The sequence below is a fragment of the Lagopus muta genome, chromosome 24, assembly GCF_023343835.1.
Source record: "Lagopus muta isolate bLagMut1 chromosome 24, bLagMut1 primary, whole genome shotgun sequence".
Taxonomy (NCBI): domain Eukaryota; kingdom Metazoa; phylum Chordata; class Aves; order Galliformes; family Phasianidae; genus Lagopus; species Lagopus muta.
In genome coordinates, this window is record NC_064456.1 from 1,521,244 (window position 1) to 1,535,327 (window position 14,084).

Here is a 14,084-nt window from a genome sequence, read left to right on the forward strand (position 1 = left end):
CTTTCACCCAGCTGCTAAGTGCAAACCTTAGGAATGTATTGCAGTGTAGTCCATTTGTTTTCACAAGTAGCCTTAGGTATTAAAAGGATCACACATCACATGCTCCTGCCATTGCTTTATTTTCATTGGACATTCGGGTTTGAGATCTGTGTCAAACAGAGAGATAAAATGCAGTGAGAGAGGCTACAAACAGGAGCAGATTGGGAACAGCTACGTGTTGCCTTGCTTTAGAAGAGACCTCCAAACCTGTCCTGTGCAGCTCCTTTCTTGTGCTTTGAGCTCTTGGTTTTAGCAGAAGTTATGGACATAAAGGGAGATGAGCGACCTTTCTCTTTAATGTTCAGAGGCTGCAGTTTCCTGCAGGTATATGAAGCTGGAGTGGTAAAGGCTTTGCAGGACTTGGCACCTGAGATACTGAAATCTGCATCCAAGATCTACGGGATATCTTCAGGATCAATTGTGGCTGCATTTGCAGCATGCGAGTGTGATATAGGTAAGGGTGTTCTGTGCATGGAAAGATCAAGCATCTAAGGGTGCCAGAGCTGCAAAAGATCTTTTTAAACTATTGCCCTTAATCAGTGGTTAATTCCTCTGAATTTTATTTTGTTGACTTCTTTAAGAGTGGAAAATGTGGATAAACTAACTGTACAGGTGTAGTTATGGAATAAGTCTCCATGTCTTATCAATTTAAATTAATGTATCTCTACCTAATGTAAGAAACAGAAGTGCCTTAGGAGACATTTTGGGGTTTTTATAGATTCCTAAAGCATGTAGGAAATAAAATACTGAATACGGTCATTGAGAATCTAGATCTGCCCTTGAGAGCTTCAGCCCTGCTGAAAATGGTGGCTCTTTACCAGCCTTTACCTGCTAAAACGTCCCTCTACCAGACAGAAATGCAGCTAAGAAAGTACATAACTAATAATTGCTTTGCCTTGCCTTTAGGTGAGATGCAGCAGTACCTCCATAGTGCTGGGAAACTCTTTTTCACCACGCTCCTTACAGCTCGGGGGAAAGTCCTGCTTGTTGTAAAGGAAGCCTTAAGTAAATTTCTGCCTGCCAATGCCCACCAGCTGGCATCTGGGAAGCTGCACATCATCCTCACCCGCCTGCGTGACTGGAATTGCGTGACAGTTTCAGAGTTTGCTTCAAAGGAGGACATCATTCAGGTGAGAGCCTTCCAGCTGTGGGTCCCACCTCAGCAGCCACAGATGAGTCAGCACTCACAAAGGCAAGAGATTTTTTGCAACTTTGCCCTCCAGGTCATTTGCTGTCTTTCCCACAGGCCGTGTTATGCAGCTGCTTCATCCCTCTGTGTTTTGGCTTTATCCCTCCTCTGTACCATGGGGTGGTGAGTATTCCTGTGGTCAGGAGAGCACACTGTGGCTCAGGGTAAGGGCTCATCTCAGTGGCACTAGGTGTTTTTGTACCCCAGGTTGCTTGTGCTGTGTGGCACAGTGTCTGCAGAGGGAGGAACTGAACCTAGGTGCCCCACAGCCACAATGGGGAGGGAGGAGTTGGTGGGTGTAGACCTTGACTGCATGGGGCGCTGCTCAGGGCTGCTGCCTGAAAGATTTCCCCAGCCCCAACCCTTCAGGCCCGTTTGGGACTGAGTTGGGAGGAAATTCCATATGCATGCATATGACACAGCTCACTGTGAGAAGAAGGCTCAGGGTTCCTTGTTTTCTCTTCTAGCGTTATATCGATGGGGAATTCGGCATGTGGAAGACCAACCTCGTGTCCCAGACCACCATCACCGTGTCTGCTTTAGCTGGTGAATTTGACATCTGTCCCAGAGATTGCCCAGTTCCCTTCTTCGTTTTCCAAATAGTTGACTGGATTTTACATGTATCAGAACAAAACCTGTATCGTGTGCAGTGTCTTTTCCAGTGTCCTTCAGCAAAAGTGAGCTGCTTCCCCTCAGGTACCCAGAGCCACGAGGCCCCTACTGCTGGCCCACCTCTCCTGACTGCCATCTCCCTCCTGCAGGTTTGTGAACAGCTTTATCACGATGGCTACCAGGATGCAGTCTCCTTCTTACACAGATTGAGTAAGTGGTTGGGAACAAGGAGCAGGTAGGTCAGGTAATTCTCATTCCTGTTTTCTCTGTGGCCAGCACTGGAGCTCCCTGTTCATCCCTTGCCCTCTAAGGAAGGGCTTGCTGGGAATGTCAGAGCTTTCCAGGGAAAGTATGTCTCAATGACCCGGACAACAGTGTAGCCTTGGTGCCTTGTGTAATGTTTGATGTGTTATCCACAAAGCTGTGATATTTGGCAGCCCCTGACCCTAAAAACCCAATTAGGATGAGCTACAAACTGTGGTCCTCGGTGCCTTTATCTTCCAGTTCACCCTGCACATGCCTTACATTGCCGGGAACCTGGTAGTTGATCCACAGACTGTGAGAATTGCCTTCTCTTCCCCCAGATGCATTTGGTATCAAATTCCTTCCTGAGAACTTTACACTTTTGTTGCACAAAGAATCATGTCAGAAAGGTGAAGGGACCCTGCACAGGAAGCCAGGAACAGGAGCACCTTGCTCCAGAGCAACAGACTCTCAGGACATCACCAAGGAGAATACAGCAAGCATTTGTTCAGCAGATGAACTGGAGGAAGAAGATATTTCCACCTCCTGCAACCCTCAGAAAGGTACAGAGCCAACACGTTTTTCATCCCATCAGTTCTCATTAACTGTGTGACCCTTGCCCAGTGCTCATAGGCTGTCGGGGTTTTTAAAGGCACCGGTAGGTGAAAATGTCAGGAAAGAGAAGGATTCCCCTCTTGAATGAGCTGAGCTTACTATTTATGGTGTTTGATGGCAGGAACACATTTCCCCTGCCTCTTCCTAGCAGATTTCTGATAAACACCACCTGAACTCCCAGCTACCCACATTATCATTTCCTCACAGATGAAGTCACATCAGAGAGGCCCTTTAGAAACACAGCTCTTATCAGGAAGTGACTTATGGTGCAAGGTAATGACAGGCTGTGCCCACACATTGTTTCCTTAAGGGTGAGGGAAGGAGCAGTGTGTCCCAATCTCTGAGGCTGGCTTTGCTGTGCGAGTCAAACCAAAGCTTCTACTTAGTAATTCCAGTATGCAACCACACATGAATGCTTAAGTGCAAGAGAAGCAAGTTGGAGCTGCAGATAAACCTCTGGCTGACTCAGTTTTAAGCAAAATAAGGTAGGCTTAAATCCCAACCTTCTAGCTTTCTTAAATCCTGTGCAAAATAATGCTGAAAACTGGTGAGCTGTCAGCATTTCAGATTCCAGTTTGGCTTTTTGTTACTAGCAGAATATGGTAAAGTATGTGCTGGACTGCAGTGTTGCTTTTGCTTTTATTGGTTCTTTTTCTGAGTTTTTCAACAATTCAAAACATGTCACTTAAGGAAAATTGCACAGCTTTTCCTGCGTCGTTGTGACTTAAAATGCTGCCACATACATTGAAGATGAAAAAAGACCCAAATGTGGTTCTTATGTATCTAGGAGGACCACAGCAAATCCTAAGCATGAAGGGAAAAGAGCAAAACTCTTACTATTTCAGATCTAAAACCAAAATGTTGGAATACCCAAAATGAAAGAAATCAAGACATTTCCATTGAAAACCACTGTGAAGCACTGACAGTTCTACCAACGGGAAGAGACCTACTGTGGAAATGCAGAGTAATTCATATTTGCTTGTGTAAAGGCCTCATCAATCTGAACTGCATGTAGCCTTTGAAAACAGCAGAGGAGGACCCAGGTTTCTCTGGAGGTTTGGCAGGATGTGGGCAGTCAGGAATCACTTGGTCTCTTGTTTGGAGGGAAGGAATGAAAATGAGCTTTTTCCAAGGCAGGAGCTGGGCTCTCACATTTTTCACTAACCTAAGATGGACCAGATGAGCTTCCGGGCTCCCTTCCAACTCAGAAGATTCTATGATTCTGTGATTCTAAGAAGACTTGTGGAAGGAATCAGACTTATTTGTTAGGCCAAGAGAGCAACCAAGAGGTTAAGCAGAGCTCTCAGTCTTTAGAGGAGAAGCACCTTTTTAATGTCTGGGAAGGAAAAGTGCTGATCTAGGTCAAGAAAAGGCTACTTCACAGTTTATCTGCACACTGATGGTACTAAATAAGCAAGAGTACAAACACACACACAACTCTCACATTTTCTTATTAAGCCAGAACATTTCTGAAAGGACTGTTGCATTGTTAGGGCTTGCACAGGAGCGAGGCTCAGGTGATGCTGGTGGACTAATCACAAACATTACCTCTTTATCCATCTGCCCAGCAAGACATTTTGCAAGTCCTCAGTATCTAGCCTATAAACAGAGTCAGTTCAAGATAAAACACCTGCATCAAAAAGCTGGAGACAAACAGGATAGAATGTGTTTGTTTTGTTTTGGCTTGGTTGCATGGGAGGGGAGAGTCTGGGGCCTGATCCACTGGGGGATGTAGCTTCAGAGCAAGCACCTACTGCTTGGGCTGTGTCCAGCCCTCCATCTCAGCCTCCTTAAGCTTCATGGCTCTGCAGGGTTCAGTGCAGACTGGGCCAAGCAGCAAGGCATTGGCATGGGAACATTATTTTAAGGATTTCAAAGCCTGTTTATTTTAATTACGCTGTAGATAACAGCAATGAAGAAAACAGCTCCGATCGGGTGCTTGAACCCAGTTTGTTACACAAGGATCAGCAGAGTCTATCAGATTGACCAACGTGGTTCTACTGCCTTTAGGGCCTTGCCAGCTACAGAAGAACATTTTTCACACAGCTGCTGCCTTTGGCCCCAGTTCATGTTTTAAAGAAAAAAAGAACAACTCAGAACACAGCCTGCAGACAGCCACTGAGATGCACTGAAGAGCACACTGACAGAACATCAGCAGCACAGGCAGAGCCACAACCCTCCTTATACTCCCAGAGGCCGCATATGAATCCCATCACCCACCTTTAATGGAGCTATTTCAGAAGTACAGGATCTACTGCAGCTGGTTTGGGTGCAGCTGAGTTTTCCAGGTTGTAAAAAGCTCCATGAGGTGATTCAAAGAAATGCCAGACTTTACCCATTGTCTCCTTTGTGCCATTAGCCCTAAGCTTGTGCAGAGGAGACAGCATCAGGTGCTTGCTTGAAAAGATGAGGGCTGAATAAAGTGTAAGGCAGCTGATACATGTGCTGAGTCATGAAATAATTACATCTTAGCATGTTTCTGCAGGCTTGGAGCAGGAGGAGGGATGATTCTTGTAATCAGCAAGTGGAGTGGCTGGGGAAAGCAGTGGTTGGGCTGTATGTGCATGCAAGATGCCTGATCCCTCCTGCACAGGCTGCAACTTGGCTGCAGATGCAGTGCTTTTCCTTGGCCATCATGTTAAAGCAGGTCAGGCCTGGGTGGGGAGACTGCTGCAGTAGCACAAAAAACAAAATCAGCCCATTTCTGCAAGTGAAAAAACCAGCCCCTGTAATAACTCCACGAGGACATCAGCCATGCAACCATGTGAAACGATCTCCATTGTTGTCCACTGCTTACTGGGATGGCAAAACTGTGTGGTGTTGGAGCACCCCAGGGCCCACCTGGGATGGTTACCTAAGGGAACAAGCAGGTGGGTCATTGAGTCAGGGAATCAGAAACCCCAGGGACGTTTGGACTTGCATAGGGATAGCTGCCTGTGGAATAAAATCATTATCTGCAAGTCCTGTTGCTAGTTGAGTGCAAGGTAATGGGCAGCAAGCTTTGGGCAGGCATGGCTGAGAACTCTGTCTAGCAGGGTAAGTGCCTTGAATGCTGAGAGTTTAGTGCCAAAACATCACTTGGTGGAGATTCCTTGTGTTCCACTAGGACAGAGGCCAGCATGTAATTGCTCTGGAATACACTGCTGTGGGGAGGTGGCACTAGGCTGGTTTGTAGCTTCTTGCAGATGTTACTGAATAAGTAGCAAAACATTCCAGGGGTGAAAAGAAAAATAGGCTCTTTAAAGGTGGAGTGTCACAGATTTGGAACTTTTAGCCAAGCTCAGTATCAGTGACTGATGGGTGAGAGCTCTCTCGGGGTTTCCCAGCTCTGTACCCTGACTCCCCTCTGCTCCATATCTCACCTCCTGGCCCCAGCTCTCTTAGGCAAACCAGGCACCACTGTTCGGAGGAGCTTCTGGAACCGTTTTGCCATGGAGCTGATGTCTTCCAGCAGCCCCCACAGCTGCTCCAGCCTGCAAATGCAAAGTAAACAGGTTGAAGGTCTGGTAACTGCAGCAAAAGGGGGAGAGTGTTAACAGCAGATGTACACTGTAATGCTCCTTTCCAGATTCAAGCAATCCTGTGCTAGTTTCACTTGCTCTCTAAGAGCTTGTCTTCAGGTCTGCAATGGAAGAGGCTGCTGCTAAGCTTATCTTGCAAAGGCAGTAGGTGTGCATCACCTTTTCCTGGCTCACAGTACAACAGGGACTCACAGCAACCTGCTCTGCCCCAGAGGCTGCTCTGGGTGTTTCCCATGAAGCTGCTGCCTGAAGGATGCTGCAGCCTGCTGCACCCCCCAGTGCTGCCTGTGGGATGCCAACCTGCCCATTGCCAACCTCACACTGCATCCCTTCAGCCTCTCACAGAAAGCACAAATGGATTATGCATCACTCTCAGCTTTGGTGCCTTTATCAAGATGTCCTTACCCCTTCCAGACGAACGCCGGCAGCTTGTATGGCTGCAGGAGGACCTTTGACAGCGGATCCTGCAGTTTAAACACCTGCTGCTTCTTCCACCGAGCCAGGTCTGCTCCCAAGAGGACAACACAAGAGTAAATAGAGACCCGTCATTAGAAATAACCCAATAAATGCAACACTTCTTCCTGTCCAGCTGCTCCTGCTGTAGCCCTCGGTAGCTTCAGCCACCCTAAAACCCACAGTGAGTGCCCCAAGTCCTCTACCTGGGAGGAAGCGCGGTGCCAGGTACTGTGGGACACGCTTGCCCAGACTGTTCAGCATCCTGTTGGGCTGTGGGAAGTCGTTCTTCCCACACATGCTGGCAAAGCGGAAATTGCCGTCGAAGTAGTTCACACCGAAGGCATCTGTGAGATAACAGCGAGGTTGGCCACACGTTGGGTCGTGTTTTTAGGCTGCTCTTTGGGTCTTGGGGTAACACTTACTGTTCCTGCACAGGAAAAGGGCAGTGTCCTGGTACCCTTGGGAAAAAATGTCGTTCAGGACCTGCAAAATGAAACACCAGAGGTCACCGCAGAGCTCTCCATGCAAGGGAGAGGCAGATCTGCCCCAGGCTGTTTGGATGTGTGGGTTGGGATGGATGGCCTGGGAGCACCGTCAACATCTGATGGTTTCCAGCTACAGAGGCATTGATCCCTTGTGGGTATTCAGGGCAGGGTGAGTTCTGTCCCAGATCGGCCACCCATCAGCACTGCCCACCAAAAAATCAGAGTGGGGGCAGCCCCGGAGTCTGAGCCTCCCCTTAGAACCTGGTGGATTAATGGTGGAGGTCAATATGAGCCCTGGGGAAGGCAGATCCAGCCCTAGTTTAGAATGGACTAAAATAGAATCATTAAGGCTGGAAAAGGCCTCTAAGATCCCCAAGTCCAACCTCACCCCACCATGCCCACTGAGCATTTCCCTCAGTGCCACGTCGCTTTTGAGCCCTTCCAGAGATGGTGACCCGCTCACCTCCCTGGGCAGCTCATGCCAATATATTATCAAAGCAAAAGGAAGAGGGACTGGCTGGCTTACCATGGTGCTGGGTGGAAACAGAGCATAGCTAATCCTGCACAGGTTTTCCACTGAAATCTGAATGCTGCCATTGAAGATCTGGAAGCAGTAGAAGATGGCAGGGCAGTCCCGTGGGCAGATGTCGAGCTCTCCCGTGAATGGGGACACAGTGATCACAGCTTCCTCCAGGCTGGAGACGGGCTGCAGGCCCGTGAATCCCCCATCAACGTAACGCTGAGAGGGAAGTGCAGACAAAATTGGGTTTATGCATGGGCAGCATCAGCAGGAGGTGAGCAAGAAGGTTGTGACAGCCCCACATGGCCGTGCTTCCCACCCCTCGCCTTTCTCCCAGTCTCAGCTGTGACACACCGTGGTTATTAAAACTGAAATATAATTAGCTCCATTCACAAGGCTTTGTAAAATTGTTCCAAGCAGTGTTGTATGAATTTCAAGTCCTGCGTTTCAGGCTGGGACTTGCTCTGCTCTTGGTGTGAGCTCCATCAGTAGGGTGCCCTCATCGGATGAGCATCGACAGAATCGCTCAGTGGGCAAGGAAAACACCAGTGGCTGTATTCTGAAAGGAAGCTGAATGTGCCACCCACCTTGGTGGGATTCGAGGTTGCAAGCACTGCAGCAGATGTGCATGAAATACTGGTGCATAGGAGCCTTGTGCAGCGCTGTCTCTGAGCCTTGGGACCTGTGGGCTGCAGGCTGTGCTCTGCACACTGAGTGCAGCCAGAGGGCTGACCTGGCACCTGAGGGCAGGACAAGCCCTGCTTGCAAACCAGCACCGATGGATCATGATGTCCTGCTCAGACTGCATATAAAATACAAGGTGCTGCTCTCCTCCTTCGCTCAGATGTAGCAAGCAGCCAGACTGCACACGTTGCCTTCAGTGCAGCGCTTTGCAGAGTGGCAATGCACACGTGGCTGGGGGAGGATCCTCCCACGAACTTTTAGTATTTCAGCTTTGCAAGCCTGCACCTGAGTGAATGAGGACATCGCCTGTGCTGCAGACAGATCCTGCCCAGATGATGGCTTGGAGATGGCTGTGGGAAGGCTCTGCCATGGGCAAAGCAGCAGAGGGCTCTCAGGGTGGCAGTTCACCCAGCTATAATGGGATGAAGAGGTGCTAAAAGCCTTTATCATCCTCCATTAACCAAAGAAGATGTCTGGACACCTATATCCCTCCATGCTCCTGGGGACATAGGAATTAAGCCCAGGAACCTGCTCTCCAAGGGTAGGTTTTATTGGGAGTATCACTCACCACACCTCGGTAGGACGGAGGGATGAACCCGCAGTAGATAGGAAGGAAGCAGCTGCAGAGGAGAGCCTGGGGAAGGAGAAGGCAGAAGTCAGTGTTCCTGTCAAGGCTGTGCTGAGCACAGGCTGCTCTGCAGGGTGCCTGAACCTTCAGGCATGACAGATGTGTGAGCCAGGCTCCATCCCTCCTGCTGCGTGTGGCTGCGTTGAGAAGAAAGGTTTCAAGAAGGACAAAACATCCCGTTTCAACAAAGCTTCTCTGGGCACAGCACAGCACTTCATTTCTGTTGTATGGCTGCCAGCGCTGTCAGAGCTGGACGTCCATATGTTGCTGTAAAACACAGCTGCTGCTAAAAGGTGAAACTTGGAGGTTATTTTTTAAAATACCAAGACATCCTCACGATGCATTTTCATTCTGTGGGGGTTTTGCAAAGGCAAAGCCACCCTGCTGGGCACAGAAATATTTCTCACCCATCTCATCAGCTGAGAATGAGCGTTCAAGGCTGTGGGTTCAGCCAGGGCAGCTTCGTGGGCTGAGCTCTGTGATGCTGGGATCCTGCCCCCAATTTGGGGGTTAAGCAGCAATCTGGGGTTTGGTAGCAAGGCTGCTTTGCCTGGGCCTTTCCTCCCAGAGAAGTGCTGAAGGGAATGAGGAAAAATTACTGCCAACAGTATTTGGCCAGGGAGAGACCTATCCAAGAAGCACAGAGGACTTGTTAGTATTGCCACCACTCTTTGCAAAGGGCCATTGCTTCTCACAGACAGCCAACACACCAACATTGGCTTCTTGAGCCTGGGAGCAAACCTGCTCTGCACCTCACAGCATCTCCCTTCCTCCTGGTGGAGCTGATGGTGGTGGGGCCACAGCTCCAAGAGACCTTCCTGATCCCCTCCCATCTTGGGGAGGAAATGGCACAGTTAAGGTTATAGAATCATAGAATGTTTTGAGTTGGAAGGGACCTTAAAGGCCATCCTGCCCCACTCCCTGCAGTGCACAGGGGCACCCACAGATCCAGCAGTGCTCAGAGCCCCTTCCCCTGACAGCAGGGGGTCAGCAGGGTTGGGACATCACCGCCTCTCTGGGCAATCCGTGCACTGCCTCACTGCCCCTGTTGTACAAAACTCCTTCCTTATGTCCAATTTAAATCTCCCCTCTTTTAGTTTGAAGCCATTTCCCTTCGTCCCATACAGCTGAACAATCTGTCCCCTTCTTTCTTACACCCCTCTTTAGAACATCATCAACGCTTCCGTGCCTCCACTCCAGTGGCTGGGTAGGAGTCTTCCTATGGACACCAAGGATGATCCTTTACCTGAATGAGCTCCTCGTTCGAGCTGAACTCAGACACCATGACGTTCTGGCCGTCCACCACCCGTGTCAGTGAGATGTGCAGCCGCCCCGATGCCACCTGGTAGGAATCCTCTGGGAGCCTGCGCTGCAGCACGGCCCTGAGGTTGGCCAGCAAGCTGCACTTGGGGGACAGGGGACCCAGCAGGGTTTTCCGGGCTTCCCTTGCATTTGCATAGAACACTTCTTTCAGGTCATCTGACAGGGGTGGGAAAAGAGACAGACATGGTCAACATCGCTGCTGCCCTACAAGTTGTATTTTCGGTCTTGTTAACATGCCCACAGTTCTTGTGGATCTGCACACAGTGCCATTCTAATGGGGAAAATAATCCCTATAACGTCTTCAAAGGCCTGGGGACTTCCCTGGGCTGAGGTCCCCTCTCGTCTGAACACACACTGACCTCCTGGCAGCATTAATGGGCATTATGGGCATCTGCACATCCTGGGAGCTGGATTTAAGGAGCAGAACTGCCCGGCCCCAGTGGGGATCATGGGCTTGAAATAACGGGGAACAGAGGATCAGTACAGCCCAGAGTCACGCTGTGTGCAGAAACAGAGAGGATGCATGGGGGAATAGCCATCCTCAGGCTGTTATAGCGTGGCCCTGGGAAGATTTTCCATCTCCCTCATTCTACAAAGAGCCCTCCTGGTCCCTGAGGGCTCCCAGAATCTCCACAGCAGCTTTTGTAGGGGCAGACAGGCTGTGTCCTGAGGGCAACCGGAGCAGCGTGGGTATTAAGAAGGGTTATCACTGTGTGAGCGGATGTTCGGCCACGTGGAGCGATGATTAATGCTTGGTGGGTTCATTCAGGGACCTCGGCCAAAAGAGCCACAGGCAGCCCAGACATTGCAGGGCTGGAGATGGGACAATGCCTGCACGTGAGGTCACTGCAGCATCCCTGCTTTGGGGATAGTGCAGCCATCCCGTGTCCCTTCTCCATCCCCTCCCACAGCCCCAGGAATCAGAGGGGAAAGCACTGAGCGCTGATTTTTGGCAAGCTCATCTGGGCAGAAAGGGCAGCACATCACCTATTGCTTTGTCTGAATGTATTTGCCAATGCTCTGAATTATTTTGCTAGAGCTGAATGGCTCCAGCATCCAATGGATGTTCCAAGTGCTGGGCTTTCCCTCCTTACTTTCTCCTTCAGTATTTTGACCCCGAAACAATCCTCCATCTGCATCACTTGGGTCGGTCTTCAAAGCCAAGCCTTGTGCACACTTGTTTGCACACAGTAGAATGCAGTTGTTCAGGCAGATCAGTGGCTCTGAATTGATTCTACATTATTGCTAAAGGGGTTTATTTCTGCAGCACCCACTCAGCTGCTGCTCACAGCCCCTTAGAGCTGCGGGTTCTGATCCATGGGGATGGAGGCTGTGCACCCTGCCCACCTCAGTGTGCTTTGTGCCGCATCTCAGCACTCCCCAGAGCTGGAAGCAGGGGGGAGGAGGTTCTCCTTCTGCAGGATGTGCCAATAGGACAGACAGGTACGTCCAGATTTGCCCACACGATATCGCCTGACCATCTGAGATAAGGCTCAGACAGCAATGACTGCCTTATTCAGGGGACACCACCCAAAATTGCACCAGAAGTGACATCACCTGCACATTTGTGTCTCATCAGGGGTACGAACTGCTCTGGTGACACATCCCACTGCCCCACCAGCACGAAGCCACTGCCACCCTCCAGCTCGTTGTCTCCCATCTCCTTACCCAGGCTGATGCCGCACACCACGGCGGCGGCGATGAGCGATCCTGCAGACGATCCGTACACTTTGCAGGCAGATTTGAGCAGCTCGGGGGCCAACTCCAGGAGGGACTGAACCACCCCGACCTGATACAGCGCGAGGAACCCACTGCCCGAAAAGGAGAGTGAGAAAGGGGTGCCTGGAGCACGCAGCTCCTCCGCAGCCATCTCCAGGGCAAGCGTCCACCTCAGTGCCTTCCTCACCTGGCGGAGCTCAGGCTCTCATCTCCGAGTGCATCCCTGCTGGTGGTGGAATCCAGAATTTTCTCCTTCTTTTTTATGGCTGGAGGTGTGGATGTTCTCCAGCTATTTTAATTGTTGCCCGTGCTAAGAACAGTTCTCCCTTTATCTAAACAGTCTGTGTAATCCTCCAGCACGGGCAGCTCGGCAGCTCAGGGCTGGATGGAGGATTCCCTTTCACATGCAGCGATCCCACAGCCGCACAGCACCTGGTGCAGATGGATCCCACACCGCTGTGCCCCCATCTTCAGTGCAGCCACACAACTCTTCCCCTTTGCTTCACGCTTCCTTCTTCAAGGGTGTTTTTCTAAATAGGATTCACCTTCAATCCTGGCTTAGGCACAGCTCAGCACTGGGTGAGTAAAGGCTTGTATAAGGCACTTAAAGCCAGAGGGCGTTACACAAGGGGTGGATGCGGGGCGTTGCGCAGAGCACCGCTCAGTTTGGAAATAGTGCTGGCAACTGCTCCCTGTTGGAGGCTTTGGATATTCTTTGGGGAAAAGCAACACAAGGGGATGGATCTGCTTTCCTCTCCCCTGGGCTCTGCTCTTTTCAGGGCTCTGCACTCCCTGCATCCCAATGCCCAGCAGTGCTGCTGCCTCTGGGCTGCTCATTACAACTCAGGATAGATGGAGCCCATTCTGAGTGTCCTTTCAGCCTTCATAACCTAACGCTGCTGCTCACACAGAGAATAAATAATGCCATTTTAAATGGGTTGATTAAATATTACTAACTACTGTGCTGCTTCTGTTGTCCAAATACATACAACATGCAGAGTTTATCTTGGATGTTGCAAGCCCTGCAGGAGGGCAGGCAAATGGTGACATGGGGAGATGCACGGTGAGTGCAAGAAGACTCACAGCATGGAAAAGAAGAACTCCTTGTTGAACCAGGACTGGACCAGGAGAGCCAAGGGACACAGGCAGGATGGACAAGAGGACAAGGGACATGAGGACGGGGAACACCCACCCCGGCAGGGCAGAGGCAGCACCCCAAAAGCCACCAGCTCAGACCTGCAGGGACGCAATGAATTACAGGGGGGGTCCTCAGTAGATGGGAGAAGGGTGAAGGCAAGCAACATCTGCCCTTGCCTGCTGCCATCCCCATGGACAGAATGCTCCTTGGCCAAGAGCCACGCTCCCGTGAGATGAAACCTTGTCATCATCCTCTTAGTGACAGCGAATTGGGCATTAATTGCCTCCTTAAGTGCTGGGCTGATTTTCTAAGCTGCCCTCCCCCTCCTGGCAGCCAGCAGAGCAGGATTAGCTGGGACTGATGAGTCGGACAGAGGTGTCCCAGGCGTGCAGATGGGAGAAGCCCCTCATGGCAGCGCTCACAGATCAGCGCCCATATGGCCCATGGCCGCGATCCCAGGGATTTTCGGGGGAGGAGATTGCCTGTTGGAAAGCACAGCGGGGACTTCAGGGCAGGATGAAGGTGATAGAGTTGGAAACCTCTCAAAATCCCCAGAGCTAATAGCTTGTCCTGTTTTAATGCCTCCTTTAATACCTTCTGTGACCACGGGCAAGGGAGGTCTTGGGTTTCTAACTGAGGGGTTTAGCCAAGATGCTGAGGTTGGTTGGGTGAAGGGATCTGGGCTGTAGGAGATGCTCCAATCCTCGTCCCCATTGGGGTTGGGTTATTTAGGACCTGAGGATGGTTGTGCACAGGCTTTGCTCCTTGTTCGCCATGGCACCAAGCGCAGGAGGAGGAGGTTTGGTTCAGCTGCCATCAGGAAAAGCACAGGAAAAGAGAATGGGAAATCAAACTCATTTTCCTCACTGGCGCTTTGCCTGGTGGGTGCATCCCATGTGCCAAAGCAATGTC

The 14,084-nt window shown here is 50.5% G+C and overlaps 1 protein-coding gene across 1 annotated transcript; it reads right to left on the reverse strand.

Moving 5' to 3' along the window:
• Positions 1–5,548: 5,548 nt before the first annotated feature.
• PNPLA1 (patatin like phospholipase domain containing 1) lies at positions 5,549–12,185 on the reverse strand. Its single transcript, XM_048926285.1, has 9 exons — positions 11,984–12,185; positions 10,239–10,471; positions 8,933–8,998; positions 7,687–7,899; positions 7,098–7,158; positions 6,879–7,019; positions 6,625–6,724; positions 6,061–6,171; positions 5,549–5,552 (listed from the first exon to the last, which is right to left on the reverse strand). Exons 1-9 carry the CDS (start codon positions 12,183–12,185, stop codon positions 5,549–5,551), a joined length of 1,131 nt encoding a protein of 376 aa, XP_048782242.1.
• Between the last annotated feature and the right edge of the window lie 1,899 nt (positions 12,186–14,084).

Bases quoted from the DNA above. Each gene is read 5' to 3' on its own strand.
- PNPLA1 (XM_048926285.1), bottom strand. From the start codon at position 12,185: ATGGCTGCGGAGGAGCTGCGTGCTCCAGGCACCCCTTTCTCACTCTCC. The intron at 8,999-10,238 runs GTAAAGGATCAT...CTCCTTCCCCAG, and splicing joins CGAACGAGGAGCTCATTCAG to GCTCTCCTCTGCAGCTGCTT. The intron at 6,172-6,624 runs GTAAGGACATCT...TTGCATTTGCAG, and splicing joins CCGGCGTTCGTCTGGAAGGG to GCTGGAGCAGCTGTGGGGGC.